Raw genomic sequence first — 15,314 nt, 5'->3', positions numbered from 1 at the left:
CAAAAACCTACTGTCAAATTAGATGTTAAAATTAGATTACGGATATAAGCATACCTTAAATGATACAATACCGTATGTGAACTTTGTGATAGTTATAGTTCAACAGCAGTTAACATCGCTTATAATACAAATCATAAGGAATTATGATTGTGCATTGCCTCAGTCTATGAGTACCATATGCTTAATTTTTATATGTGTTATTTCACAATTCTGCTCATTTTAGTCATCCGTAAAATGCCTCTAACTCTTCCAAGAGCAATCAATATGGTGACATGAGAAATGCAGTTCTCATACTAACTGTAAGGCATTTCATACTATATTAACCATCTTTCCGAGAGAATTTCTAATAAGATGTGAGAGTTTCAGAGAAGTAAAATGTTGATGATTGATTACTTATTTAATTTGTTCTATGCATGTATCTATAAAAATTGATTTGTTTTCCGAATTCATGTTCTGACCTTATGTGTTATTATTTTACTTCTTAAAAATGTCAAGTTGCAGTCCAACATCCATTACATAGTTGCAGAGTCAAGGAAAAAATAATCAATTTAAAAGCAATTTATTTACGATGGGTCACATACCATACTGCAATGTAATCATTCACTGGTTCAGTCTGAAGTAAAGTAAAGTTAATATAAACCCCATGACCCTGTAGGACAGAAATGAGCCAAGAACAGTCCTTTGAATTGGGATATTCATCTGGAAATCCTGGTGAATAAATTGTCCCATTTTCTGATGAGATATTATATCCACAAGGTGCTAAAATAAAAACATTACATATTAATAGACGATAGGGTTCAAGAATACAAAAAAAGGATAAATACATTAAAAAGTATAACAGTCGGCTAAGGGGTACTCCAGCAAAAATATTTTTCTTTCAAATCATCCGGTTTCATAAAGTTATATAGATTTGTAATTTACTTCTATTTACAATATCAAGTCTTCCCATATTTATCAGCTGCTTTATGTCCTACAGGAAATGTTGTTTTCTTTTCAGTCTGACACAGTGCTCTGTGCCACCACCTCTGTCCAGAGCAGGAGAGGTTTTCTATGGGGATTAACTGCTGCACTGGACAGTTCATGTCTCGGCCAGAGGTGGCAGCAGAGAGAACTGTGTCAGTAGTATAGGCCTTCCTGCTACTTTAGATCCGCACACAGTTCCGGGTCATTATTAGTTTATTCATCTGTCTTCAAAAGAATCAGGGCCATGGTTATGTACATTTACATCACCTTGTGTTTTTTAAATGACTAGAAGGGTGCTGGTGGGGGCATACCAGCGCCGTTGTTCTTTTTTTGAACCACCACCCAGTTCCCACACACAGCGCCGGTCTATTCCCATGAAGCACTGGGGCAGGCTCGTCAGCCCCCAGTGTGATAATCTACCCTCTGTTACGTGGCACCATTGATTTTAATACATTAAAAAGTATAGCAGTCGCCTAAGTTGCCCTAAATATCTATATATTAAAGGGTATCTGTCACCAAGATCACTCTGCCTTATATAAAAATAGGCAAATGGAGCCAGGCTAAGTGAGGCAAGAGTACTTATGCTTAGTTTTGAACCACCCTCCAGTTCAAGCGCACAACATCAGTCTATTCCCGACCACCGGCCCGGCATGAAGAAATGGGGGTGGGCCCGCTGGCCCCTAGTATGATGATCTCCCCTCAGTGACGTGGCTTCATTAATTCTAATGGAGCCATGTCACAGATGGGAGAGAGTTTTGCCACACTGGGGGCCAGCAGGCCCACCCCCAGTGCTTCAAGCTGGGTCGGTGGTCGGGAATAGACCAGCTCCGTGCGCGGGATTAAGGCAGCGGTTCAAAAAATGGCATCCTCATGCCAGCGTTGGTCTTTTTATTTAAAAAACACAAAGGGAAGTACCTAGTGGTAAATTTGCTTTAAGTACACCTCTAATGAAGAAGACCCGACTATGGCGTGCTACCATGCACATTAATCATCATTAAGCCACAGATAACAGCACATAGTTTAAAAAGGAAAAAAAAATAAAAAGAGCAAACCACCCATAGAGCAATGCTAAAGTCTAATTTTGTAGCCTTCAGCTGGAATTCCGCTTTGAAGTTATTAGTAAATGAAGATTTTTAATTGTGATAGCAATTAGCGTCATTAGCCAAATCATTAATCATTACAAGGACAGATATTATTTTAAGAAACTCGGCCTAGTCTCATAAATATCATTTAAAAAAAAAAAAAAAAGTTCCTCTAATTAACAATCTAGAAAGGTGGAATCAAAGTGAAAAGCAAAAAGGCAACATTCTGTTTTCCCTTCCTTCTAAAAGCGTTTGTGCTCCACTTTACAAATAATTAATGTAGTCATTAGTTTTGTTTAAATGAAAGTACAGTGTGTTACACTCCATTGCAGCCTCGCACTATAAAATGAGCATTATCGTCGGCTTTTTTTACTTATTTATTTTTTTATTTTCATGACTACAAAGTTATTGACTACTTTTTCTTCAGATTATTAACCTTAGCAACAAAGGTTTTGTGAAGCATAAAACACAGACACAATCATTGCGCTATGAGAAACTGCTGAATACTTCCACCATAATGAAACATTAGGGCTAATGAATCACGCAGCAAATAGCCCTATTTATGGCATCATATTTAGTTCTCCGGAGAGAGAAGGTGCAAGTTCTAATGTTAATCTCCTCAACAATAAATAATTGCTTGTTAGGAAAGCTATGCTCCTTATACAGGTGGAACAATCCACTTCAAAACACTGCTGGGGAGAAGAGTGGCTTTATTTGCGTAAGTTACAAAGTCAGCACTCACTACTTTCCGACCCGGTATTAATAAATATTCCTTCTAAAAATATAGCCCTTCCACATTGTTCTCGACCGATGCTTAAAAAAAACAAAAGGTAATTGGCAAACAAGCTCTTAGGATAATGCACTTACCTTCACATCTTGGAAAAGGATAGTTCCAATTTCTATTAATACCATGCTGGCAAGTGAGAACATCATGTCCTATCAGAACATATCCTGGATAACATTCAAAAGTTATTGATTGTCCCACGCTATAATCAGAATTAATGATGTAGCCGTTCTTAAATGGATGAGGATCTGGACAATTTTGCAATTCATAAGCTGAGAAAGAAAGTCAACAGATGAAATAAATTTAAGTGATAGCCAATATTAGAAGTGCGAGTGTTTACAAGGCAGGCAATAAATATAAGCTAAGGCAGAAACAAAGACGTAAATGGATCCGAGAACCTGAAGATTATGTAAAATGTCTCTTCCCTTCCCTTCTCTTACTTAAATATTGGCTGCCTGTTGATACCATTAGGAAGTCCAATCAGTATACAGCCATTGTATATAGAGCTCTGAGTTACCTAAAGCAACTGTGTACCCATAATCTGTCCCTCCCAAACCACTTGTACCTTCGGATAGCTGCTTTTAATCCAAGATCTGTCCTGGGGTCCGTTCGGCAGGGGATGCATTTATTGTCCTAAAAAAAACAACTTTTAAACTTGCAGCCCTGTGTCAAACGGCCGTGGCCTAGAGTATCTGTGCCCTAACTTTGCACCACCCCCTCCATCCAGCCTCCCTACCCTCTTCATCATTAGGAATGCTCCTAGAACATTGTCTCCTGCCTGAACACTGCACAGGTGCCTGAACAATCCAGCCCATGTGCTGGGCTGACACAGCTGATGAATAGGAGACAATCTGCCTGGAGCATTTCTAATGATGAAAAGGGTGTGGAGGAGGGATAGAGAGGGGGTGCCAGCCTAATGCACACACAATCTAGGCCATGGCCATTTGGCACAGGGCTGCCAGTTTCAAAGTTGTTTTTTAGGACAATAACTGCATCACCTGCCAAAGGGACCCAAGGACAGATCTTGGATTAAAAGCAGCGATCCAAAGGTACAAGCGGTTTGGGGGGTCAGATTGTGGGTACAGAGTTGTTTTAAAGTGATACTGTCATCCTGTAACTCTATGTGCAATTCTTCACACTGAATCCACAATCAATGCAAATTTGTATCTTTCTATCTTGTTCCTGCTATAAAATCGCTTAAATTTTTTGGTGGACAGTGTAACCTAGGTGGGGCTTTACAGTACATTCACCCTCTCCCTGTTAAGCCCCGCCTTGGTGACATCGTTCACTGATGAAATTAAGCAAGAGTAAGGCCAATGAAGGTCTGATCAATGATGTAAACGTGCGCTGATCTGCTAGATTGGCACTCATTTAGTGAGCCTATTGCAAGGCTCATTTATTTTTTAGCAAGAGCTGCACAGACATCACTGGCGATGTCCATGCAGCCCTTGCCCAAAATTGTTGATAGGCTAGGACCTAAAGAAATGATCAGTCAGTGATTGTTTCATCAGCTGATCGTTCTCTCTTTTACACAGAAGTGTAGTAAACTAATACTTACCTAATCACTGTCGACCACACGATTTTCTGTCAGTGCCATCTTGTGTCATCATCAAGAGTTAGGCTAGTCCCCTCTACTACATTGTCAGATGAATCAACTTGCTCAGCTCTGATTGGCTGAGTGAGCTGTAAGCCATGTGACATTCTACAGCAAATGAAAAGGCTGCATTCATTACAGGACAAGTATGAATACGTTTTTTAAGGTGCTGAGTGGATGAATCATTTTATATACTTTTCTTTCCTGCTTGACTGCTGCCTTTCTCTTATCATATAGGCAGCTACACGGACCCCCCTCTTATGTCTCCCAATCCTCTCTCCCCCACGTCTTTAGCCCTGACCTAGTCAGTGACAGCAATCTTGCAGGTTTCTCTTTGGAATGTGATGTACCTATACTTTACGATATACCTATCACTTTGCGATGGACCGATACATTTTGTTCATTTTGCTTGGTGGTGATCATTTGTGTGTTTTGTATGTTCTTGTTTTGAAATAAGTTATTTTAACCTTAAAGTGAACTGCTTTAGCTGGCAGCAACGATGATCTATTCATTAAATGTCCTATTATGTCAGCCGTCCATAGACTATGTTCACACGACGTACTGTACAAACAACGGCCGTGGAACATTATTCTAGTACAAATCACTTTTGGGTATGTCTTGAAATAAAATCTCCATAGGCTTTAGAAAGTATGGTAAAAAGATGTGATAATCTGTAGTGCGTGTCCATAGTACTGTCATCTATAGTCTGCTAGCAATCCTCCTCTGTTGGCTCCTAATAAAACCTTACATTTTTTTATTTATTTATAATTAGTTGAATTTTTCACCCCCAAAAATTAAGCAGGTCCCTTTTTTCTCTCCTTTTTAAGAACAAGGTCTAAATATTTTTTTTTTTTTTTTTTTTTTAAAGGGCGGGCGCGCTTTGCTTGGGAATACCTATTTATAATACATGGTTCGCTAACATTTCACATTAAGGTCTTCCAAATTGAATATTTACCTGATTGCATGATTTATTTCAATAATAGACATGTAAATAATGGGTTTCAGTCTAGCTGCTTGCTCCATACAAGAAATTATCAGTAATCCACAGTGGTAGCAAAATGACCATGGATGCAAGAGAATGTAATCCATACACTGAGCTAATCAATTCAGATGGATGTTTTCCTCAGCATGATCATTTCACATTATTCCGGGCAGAGTATTTACACCAGTTCTTTAAAAAATATCTTTTCTCAAACTATGGCAGCTGGTAAATCAAATGTACGTTTAAAGGATAACTTTATACAGTATCACTGACGACCGTGATTAGAAATGTTAGATTTATAAAACTAGTAAAATATAAATATCCTCAAAGCAGTCACATGAATTTGTGAAGCGTGAGCCATAAAAACAAGAAGCCTCATAAAACAGCATGTTTTCAGCTTTTACCGAAGCACAAAATGTTCTTGTCCTTCCCATATGAATTAAATAGATTATTGTGAAGATACCAAAAGGATAATATAATGTAAGTGCTTATTAAATAGTCTGGGATATAGGCAAAAGCGAAAACATATAATTAGATTCAATTACTTATTTAAAACAATATAGCAAAACAAAATGCTGAAGATGTGAGATAAGAAGCAGATTAGTAAGGCGTTCGTTATATTATTAACCCTTTTTACATATTGCTCCAATTGTCATTGATTCACACAACGTCAAAAATAAAGAAAAGGCGGACGATTTTGATATTTAAAATAACGTCCGTTTTTGCTGCGATTTAACTGACTGCAATGGCAATGCACTGAAGTCAATGGGAAGACGGACGTCCAATGCGTACAATGCATTGAATAACGGACGTTTTTGCCGCAGACGTAAAAAAAATGAACATGATCATTATTTTCGGACGTCTTTTGCAAACAGCGGACGTTTTTTATTAGTTGTTCACACGCAGTTTTTCTTCTGTCACCGTTCTTTCTCCGTTTTTAATATTAAATTCAATGGACTTTTTAATTAAGCAGCACCCAAAGGTCAATGAGTAACCCCAAACTAAAATAATGTACCAACAGCCGTCATTGCACTAAGCGGAGGCAAGACAGCTAAATAACGGACGATATTTTAGATTAAAAATGACGGACGTCATTTTAAACGGAGATTAAAAAACGTTGTGTGAACATAGCCGTAGGCTATGTTCACACATATTATTTTGGTCAGTATTTTTAACCAAAGTCAGGATTGGAACCAACAAACAAAGGCTTTAAAAAAAAAAGAAAAAGAATGGACGATGATTGAAATAAAATTAAGGGTTAATTGAATTAAATGCAATTAACATTCTTATTTTCTAAAGAACGGGCGTTAAAATAATGAACATGCCTATTATTTCCAGACGCTGTTCGCCGAACAGGGTCTGGAAACAATAGCTGTTCAAACAATGTAAAGTACAGCTGGCAGCCGTACTTTACATTGTAGTGAATGGTTAATTGATTTGCGGGCACACCCAACAGTGCCAGCAATTCGGTTGTAAAAAAAAAAAAGTAATGTTCCTACAGCCAATACAGCAGTACTGGCTGCAGGAACGTGTCGAACACCACCTGGCAGCAGGCAGTATTACACTGTCCGTTGCTTTGGCCATGTGAAAACAGCTGTATCTTCTTATCCACTGTGAGACCCACTGTGAGACCCAATGACATGTCAAAAATTATTAATAATGACAGTGAACCTTTGAAGCAAATCTGTTATCCCCTGAACACTTACCAAGCTGAGGTGTAGCGGTGCTAGGACTTGCTTCCTTGACACTATTCCCAGCCCGAAAACAGACATTATTATGACAATAAAAACACACACAGATGTAACAAAGGTATGTTCTGAATTCTTTCGTTTTTATATACCCAGTGGTGCTTCCAGCTTTTGTGGCCACAATGTTCAGTGCAATAATAGGGTCGCAGAACCCACAGAGGGGGTAAAGGTCATCAGACTCCCATCTACATAAATGTAATTTATCAGAATATCTCTTCAATATTATTCTGAACGGAAGAATGTGAACATAATGTGAAAACTAGAGTATCTTACCTAAGTAAACAAGCTTGAATCCTTGACGATTTTCAGAGTGATCACTGAAAAAGTGAATCAAAACTTCATGTGTCGTGCTAAGCAAAGATAACGGAAGTTCGTTGCCACTAAATTGGCCAATCTGAGAACCTGGGTGAGCAGGTCCATTTTGGATTTCAAGAATGTCATGATTCGCTTCAGTTGAAAAATTTTCAAATTGAATGTGAGCACCTATGAAAAAAACAAAATTTACAGGAAATGTACATATGGATAAAAACTACAAAAATTACATCTATTACATCTAGTACAGAGTTCAGTATACAGAGAACTTCTGATAGGTGTACATAACTGCTTGTTATAATCTTACTTTTAATCATCTTATAAACTGACTGAATACAATTTAGCATGTCCCCTTGGTAATGCATCCTGGTATCTTCTTTTTATCTACACACCAGCTGTTGAGATTACTCTTGAGGTAGTGATCTGGAGATTTCCAGTTTAAAAAAATATGTATTTCCCTGCCTAGGTTGAAGGTGAAAAGGTCTACCACCCCCCTAGACTCTACTGTCTACCAAAAGCCTATCCTTTGGGGGTCTGCATTTCAAATTGGCCTTCGTTCTTTGTAGCCCCCCCTCTTTTTTTATGAAACGCTTCTCTCTTACTGTAAATAATGTATGTTTTATAAATAAATAAGCTAAATCACAGCATCCACCATCTGCTGGGATACTTCTGTGTGTCCTATATAGTAAATACTATTACACACACACAAAAAACAAAACAAAAAAAAAACACAGAAATCACTGAACTCAGGAAGATCAGTAAATAATCTAACAAAGTACTCACTAAAGAGTCTCCATTGATACATTGCCCCCTATTAATTTAAATATGCAAAAAAGGGGTCCATGCAGCCTCAGTTGCAAGTCCCAAAACACGAGAATAGCCAGATATCCATATATATGTCTGTGGATAGATGCCTGGCTTTGGTAAATCCTTGTCATGTTGCAATACTCGTAAACAGAGTTAGACTTAGACACAAAAGGGTAGACCCTGGTATTTTCCTATTTATGTTCCAATACTCACAACCAAGTGGGACTTAAAGGAGAAGTCCGTCGAAAATTTTTATTAAAGTGTTGTATTGCCCACCAAAAGTTTTACAAATGACCAATATTCACTTATTACAGGAAATGATTAAAAGTGCTTTTTTCCCCCTGCACTTACTACTGCATCAAGGCTTTACTTCCTGGATAAAATGGTGATGTCACGACCCGACTTCCAGAGCTGTGCGCGCTGTGGCTGCTGGAGAGGATGATGGCAGGGGGACACTGTGGGACACAGGGCACTGGAGGGACACTGAGCATCCCTCTGCCATCATCCTCTCCAGCAGCCACAGCCCGCACAGCTCTGGGAGTCAGGTTGTGACATCACCATTTTATCCAGGAAGTGACATCACCATGTTATCCAGGAAGTGACATCACCATGTTACCCAGGAAGTAAAGCCTTGATGCAGTAGTAAGTGCAGGAAAAAAGCACTTTATGTGCATTTCCCGTGTATATTGTATAAGTGTATATTGGTGATTTGTATAACTTTTGGGGAACAATACAATACTTTAATAAAAAATTTTGCCGGACTTCTTTAAGGGGCTACGTATCACAGTGGTTTGGTGATCTCCCAACTGGGTGGCACCCCTTGCCAACAGACTTTTCTTCCCTGGAGGGATATCTGGCTATTCCCTCCAGTATAATAAGAACTATCTTTGATGTAAACATCACATAAAGCAGATATAATTATACTTGATCACAGTCTTAATTTTCACTGTCCTGTGAACTGAGCTAAAAAAGAGGCAGGCTTCATGGTAATTTTCATTAAGGGAGAAATCTGGCTGGGAAGTAAAAAATCATTATGGGATGGGGGTGGGGGGAAATAAAAAACACACTATGCTTACCAATCCCAGTGCCCATGCTGCGCCGCATCACGGAGCTCACGAATCCCGACGGTTGTCATCTTCTCACTAGTTACAGACTGGAGGGATTTAGCCTGCTAAGACTATCAGTGCCTGCAGCGCAGACTAGGTCAGACTAGGTGGACACAGTGGTCTTTTTCTGCCATCAATCTTCTATATTTCTATGCAGCAATGTCCTGTCCTAGTCACTGACTGGCTGAGCAGTCGGTGGGGAGCACAGAAGATAGCTGGCAGGGTCCATGAATGGGATGTGGCTCTGTGCGGGCACGGGGACAGTTAACTTGTAATGATTGTTTACTTCCTAGACAGACTTCTCCTTAAAAAAAAGAAGTATGGGCTGTGTCTGGTAAGTAAGCTTTATTGGTGGGAGTCCGACACCCTGATATTTATGGCCTTAAGGATTGTCTATAAATATTTAAGTCCCAGAAAAACCCTTTAATATTTGTCAGGGGCCAAAATTAAAACCTAAAGAAAATATTTGGCCTTAACCCATTTTACATTGTATTTCAAACTGACCACAATATACCAATGTTAGATAGAGGCTATGTGAACACACTGTGAGAAATCGGCCGTTCTGTGACCCAGCTGGGTCACAGACAGCCAGTCTCTGAAAAGATCATCCCGGCTGGTACTACAGTACCAGCCGGATGATCTTTAGCGCAGTAGAGTTCTGATGCGGGCGCATCACTGGGCACTCGCATCAGAACTCCCCACGGCACACTATGGAGCGAGCGGCCAGAGCCACTCGCTCCGTAGTGTGCACTGACAGGGTTTTCTGCGGCCACTATTTAACGAATAGCGGGCGCAGAAAACCGACATGCCAGTTTTCTACGGCGCCGCGAGAGATCCCAGCCGGAACTTATACTATGTTTATACACTCTAGCTGGGATTCCATAGAACATAAGGCAACTTATCTTTTCGTGAAAAGTACGGCTGTTGTTGCCGATTACAACAACGGCCGTACTTTTACGAAAACATACATTGTGTGAACATAGCCATACACTGTAGCATAAATTATATCTATGTAAAGTCTTTTACAAAAAAAAGTAATATTAAGGATACCAGGACTTTTATCATCTTGAAGAATAGGACTTAGCTTTGCAGTAATTATCGTGAACTGTGGCTTGTTTCAGTATCTACTCCCTTCATAAGCTTTAGAAACATTATCACTGCATTAATCAAGATACATACCATAGCCAACTGGTAATAAAATCTTCCATGTGCAGTCCAAGTTACTTGGGTAGTTTCCCGGAAAACCAGGGCTTAAAATCACTCCAATCAGATTTGTTAATGTTCCACCACATTTAGCTAAAAGAAAAGACAATTTGAAAGTGAACTGAATATTTAAAGCAATTGCCTAGTGTAATTCTTATAGTTAACTTTAAAACTTTCAGTACCTTCTGCTACACACTGCACTCATACACTTCTATAATTTCTACTTTTTTTTCAAAGGGAATCTGTCACAAGGTTTATGCTGCCTTAAATGAGGGCAACATAAATTATTGAGAGAAATGCTGAACTGGTTGTTGTATTACTTACATAATTTTGTTCAGCCGTTCTCCTAATATGTAGGAGAGCTGTTGATTGACAATTGATTAGACACAGCATGGATAGATAACTGCCAATCAGCAGCTGGTGGGCGAAGTTTCCTGAATATCCAGGACTACTGGGCTCATGCATATAATGGAGAGGACTACTTATTGTCCATGTTATTCAGGAGGAGATCTCTGGATCAGCTGCACAAAACAATGTTAAAGATACATGTTTCTGTTCAGCTTGATGTTCTTTTTTTCTAATCTATTTTCTTTTTCAATTTGTAAGGTTTTTGGAATTTCTATGAATCTTATGAATCTGAGTGACATTATATTATAGCAATCCTTTACTTTAACATTATACAGATGTAAAGCTAGTTTAGCAAGAATCTGCTTTCCACCATGCTTAGCATTTTCAATTATTTTTTGTTTTGCATTAGAACATTTTAATATAGCATCAGCTAACCATGGCTTTTGCTTGGGCAAAATTAATCATCTTTGACATTAAAGGCAATGTTGGATGGAACAATATTTCTTATCTTGAGTATAATACTAATTATTTATTTGCTTTTTAATAAACTCTCAGTAACTAATGTCTATATGAAGTATTCTACACTGTGCCAAAGGTTAAAACAATGCTATGTGTTTACTTCCACAACCCTTCGCTGCTAAGTTTATGTTTCCATTATTTTCTGTCTTGCAACTGATGCTTAAAATGATATAGGTTGTATCAGTTCTTTATTCACATTTTAGATGGAATGGAAGGATTTCTACATTTTTCAATGCTCTACTTCTGGTTATATAGCCCTCACTGACACTTGGCATCAGGGTCGTATTGACAACTGCTGCTGCCCTAGGCACTAAATCTGAAGACGTCCCATCTTGGGGAGCGTGGGGGAGAGTGGTTTTGGCCAAATGCATTTCTCTACATGGAGAAACATTGTCTGAAAAAAGTGTTTTCATGGTTTTTAACTGTTTAAAACATAAACATATTTCAAATTTCCACATTGAATCAATGATTAGAGCAGTCTGCATATTGTCTGAAGGAATTCTCATCACAGGATTGGTAGATTGGTAGGTAATAGCTCCAGGCATCACAGCCATACTAGACCTGAACAATGCTGCCATACTGTGACTGAATAATATCACCATACCCCCCCCCCCCCCCAAAGAGACACCGGATTTACTGGCAAGTCTGAACGGGAGGTGAAAGACTAAAATAATAAATACAAAAACAGTTGTTTCCTTCCCTCTGCTCCCTGATGCTGTCCCCCTGCAAGGTGCTGCCCTAGACACCGGACTACAGGTGCCTATGGGTAAATACGGCCCTGCTTGGCACCTGGGGTACATGTTGTATGTGCCTTGCTTAAGCTAAGACCTTGACACTAGTGTACACCCACTTTTTTTTTTTTTTTTTTTGCTTTTCACAGTTTTTTTATTAGCTATTGTTTGGCTATTATTTCCTATCTTACTGTCCTCTTACAGTTTTGTTGATTCGAAGGGTATTTAAAGGTAATGTACCAGTAGTATATTTGATTTAAGTTCAGAGTGGGGAAGACGGTAGCGTGGTCCTTTTTTAATTACTGCAGCCTGCCATTCTGTTCCCGGGCACCAGCCAGGGCTGGCCTGTCACCAGTGGGAGGAAACCCACTTCCCTTCTATGACGCAGCTCCATTAGAATCAGGTGTCCAGTAATAGAATGACACTGTACGTGGGAACCGGGCCCGGTTCAAAAAAAGGACCGACGCACAAGCTTCCCAGCGTTCTATCCATGTCAACAACTTAAAATGAATGTACTGCTGGTACATTTGCTTTAAGTGTAAACATAATCAAGGCTAAGAACATAATGCCTTGTGCCAGTGTAGAGTAGCAAAATTGTGCAACATTTTTATACAAGCTCCATATATGCACAAAATGTTTTTCTTAAAGTGGAGGTTTGCCCAACAATTTTTGTGCAGGGCTTGGACAAAATAAAGAGGTGCAGGGAGTAATAAATTCCTCCCAAATGATTTAATGTTTAAATGCTGAGAAAATACTGTACAGATTCTTACCAATGCAAAGAGGAGAAGGATAATTCCATCGCCGAACTGTTCCAGGCATACATGAAATATGTGAATGTCCCTGTTAATGTTAAAAAAAAAAAAGAACAGGTCAGGAACATAAAAGGGTTATATCAAAAATCAGAATGGCACAACCCAAAGCAAAGTGCAGTGTCAGATCAGAGTTCTCTGTATCCATTTGTTCTGTACCAACACCTTTACTCTACTTTACTTTACAGTAAAAATCAGATTCTCCCATCAAAATGCATCAGATCTGTTAGAGGAACTTTTTTTTTTTTTTTAAGTGTTCAAATAAAGTATCACCTCTTTCCTGGCATGAACTTGTCAGCTATGCTTTGTCTAAGTATGTACACTACTCACATTTACGGAACAGTTAAAGTGTAACTGTCATTTTTTTTTTTTACAGAAATCAGTAGTATAAGCGATTTTAAGAAACTCTATAATAGGTTTTATTAGGCAAAAAAAGCCTTTTTCCATATTCAAAGTTTCAAAGCCCCCCCCCTCACTTCTTATTTGTGCATTATCAGGCAAAACCGTCTTCATTGCAGAGAAGCCAGTGAAGACGGGTTTTGCTGTGTCCATTATATCCTATGGAGGGGGAGGGGCCGAGGGAGATGAGTGAGCAGGAAGAAGAGACATGAAGGTCAGCTGTTTGTAGACTGTCTGGGCACAAAAAACTGTATTCAGAGGTCAGAAAGGTCAGTGGTTATCTAGAAACTTTCTAAGAGAAGATTGCAGGGTGCTGCAGGTGCTGTGCAGGACTCCTCTGTGCTCACTTACTCCTCTTAGCCCCTCCCCTCTCTATAGACACACAATGGACGTCATGCGCCCGCAAGAGGAGTTCAGAGCGGGGCCGCGCGGTGACCCCGCTCTGAACCACCGCGGTCCTGGGTGCCGCTTGTAGCCCGGGACCGCGGGTATTAGCGGGCACTGTCCGATCGCCGTGCCCGCTAATACAGTAATCAGATGCAGCTGTCAAAGATGACAGCTGCATCCGATTACCGGACGCAGCACTTCCCTGGTGTCTAGTGGCGGAGATCACTCCTCCGGGAATCAATGACCCCAGGTGAAAGGGTTAAAGAACAAAACCTAAAGTGTTTATCAATTACATCTTGAGCCATGTTTGTAGTGTCTTTGTGATGCCACTTGTTAGGTATTACACTCTGAACTCCATTTGGTGTTCTATATATCTCCTCCTTATGGACCTGTATGTCTTTCCAAGGCTCAGTGATTTTAAAGGTGAATTCTCTATATCAGCACAGGGCACAATATTTTGTAGCAATGTCATATACATTTTGTAAATAAACTGATTTGTAAATAAATCTGTTTAGGATGCACAGTGGACCCATATATTTCGGTGGGTGCCACTTTTCAGATTGATTGTGCAATTAGATGAAAGCTTTTTTCCCTAGAATTTTTTTTCCAATATATTGGTATTAATATAGACATAAACAATGCCAACCTACCTGCAATGTGTACCCAGGTTCACATTGAAAAGATACCACATCATTAACCATGTATCTGTCCCCATTTTTAATGCCATTGGTTGGAAGAAATGGTTCTGGGCAAGCAGTAAGTCCAACAGCTAATGGGATAAATAATAAAGACAAAGATAAAAGTTAATACCAGTATTTTTCATTCTCAGTGTCATTGAATGATTATTCATAGAAAAGGTAGACTAGTTGACCATATTAACCAAATTCCAACCTTCATTGCCCAAGAGACAATAAAAGAGATAATAAAAAGAATTTAATTGGCATGGGCACTTACTCCCCTTTTGCAATTTATTTTTCCAAGCTGTTCGCTAGAAATTCTTGTAATTCTCCATAAAAGATTATCATATGTCATATTCATCTCTCTTTGGTTGCATAGGTCTTAAATAGAGATGAGCAAACCGGGTTCAGGTTCTAGTCCATCCGAACCCGAATGTTCGGCATTTGATTAGCGGGGGCTGCTAACTTGGATAAAGCTCTAAGGTTGTCTGGAAAACATGGATACAGCCAATGACTATATCCATGTTTTCCACATAGCCTTAGGGCTTTATCCAACTTTAGCAGCCACCACTATTCAAATGCCGAACGTTCGGGTTCGGATGGACTCGAGCATGCTCCAGGTTCGCTCATCTCTAGTCTTAAAGTTATGAGATTAATATTAGATGGATGAGGGATCATGAATGAGAGGCCAATGGCTTAGGAATGTGTAAAGTAAAATAAGCTATATATTTTTTCTCTCTGCGCTTCCTGGTGTCCTAGCTTCTCCCCACTCAACGTAGCTGTCGGTGCCACATCAGAAGCCATCTGTGCAGTAACAGGATGCTCAGACAATCACTGGCCACAGCAGTGTCCAGTCTCTGCCA

General features: G+C 39.4%; 1 protein-coding gene across 1 annotated transcript in view; it reads right to left on the bottom strand.

Annotated features, from left to right (window-relative positions):
• The window catches only part of CSMD1 (CUB and Sushi multiple domains 1), a 946,348-nt gene that overhangs the window by 126,895 nt on the left and 804,139 nt on the right, over window positions 1-15,314 (bottom strand). The window contains exons 38-43 of the mRNA XM_069973446.1: window positions 14,425-14,543; window positions 12,950-13,019; window positions 10,558-10,674; window positions 7,427-7,636; window positions 2,913-3,101; window positions 582-759 (exon numbers count right to left, since the gene is read on the bottom strand). Coding sequence (XP_069829547.1) covers window positions 582-759; window positions 2,913-3,101; window positions 7,427-7,636; window positions 10,558-10,674; window positions 12,950-13,019; window positions 14,425-14,543 — 883 coding nt within the window. The remainder of the gene's footprint in view (window positions 1-581; window positions 760-2,912; window positions 3,102-7,426; window positions 7,637-10,557; window positions 10,675-12,949; window positions 13,020-14,424; window positions 14,544-15,314) is intronic.

Source organism: Dendropsophus ebraccatus, chromosome 6 (genome assembly GCF_027789765.1).
Source record: "Dendropsophus ebraccatus isolate aDenEbr1 chromosome 6, aDenEbr1.pat, whole genome shotgun sequence".
Lineage (NCBI taxonomy): Eukaryota > Metazoa > Chordata > Amphibia > Anura > Hylidae > Dendropsophus > Dendropsophus ebraccatus.
The sequence above is the reverse complement of the archived record's forward strand: the minus strand, read 5'-3'. Positions and strand labels throughout refer to the sequence as shown.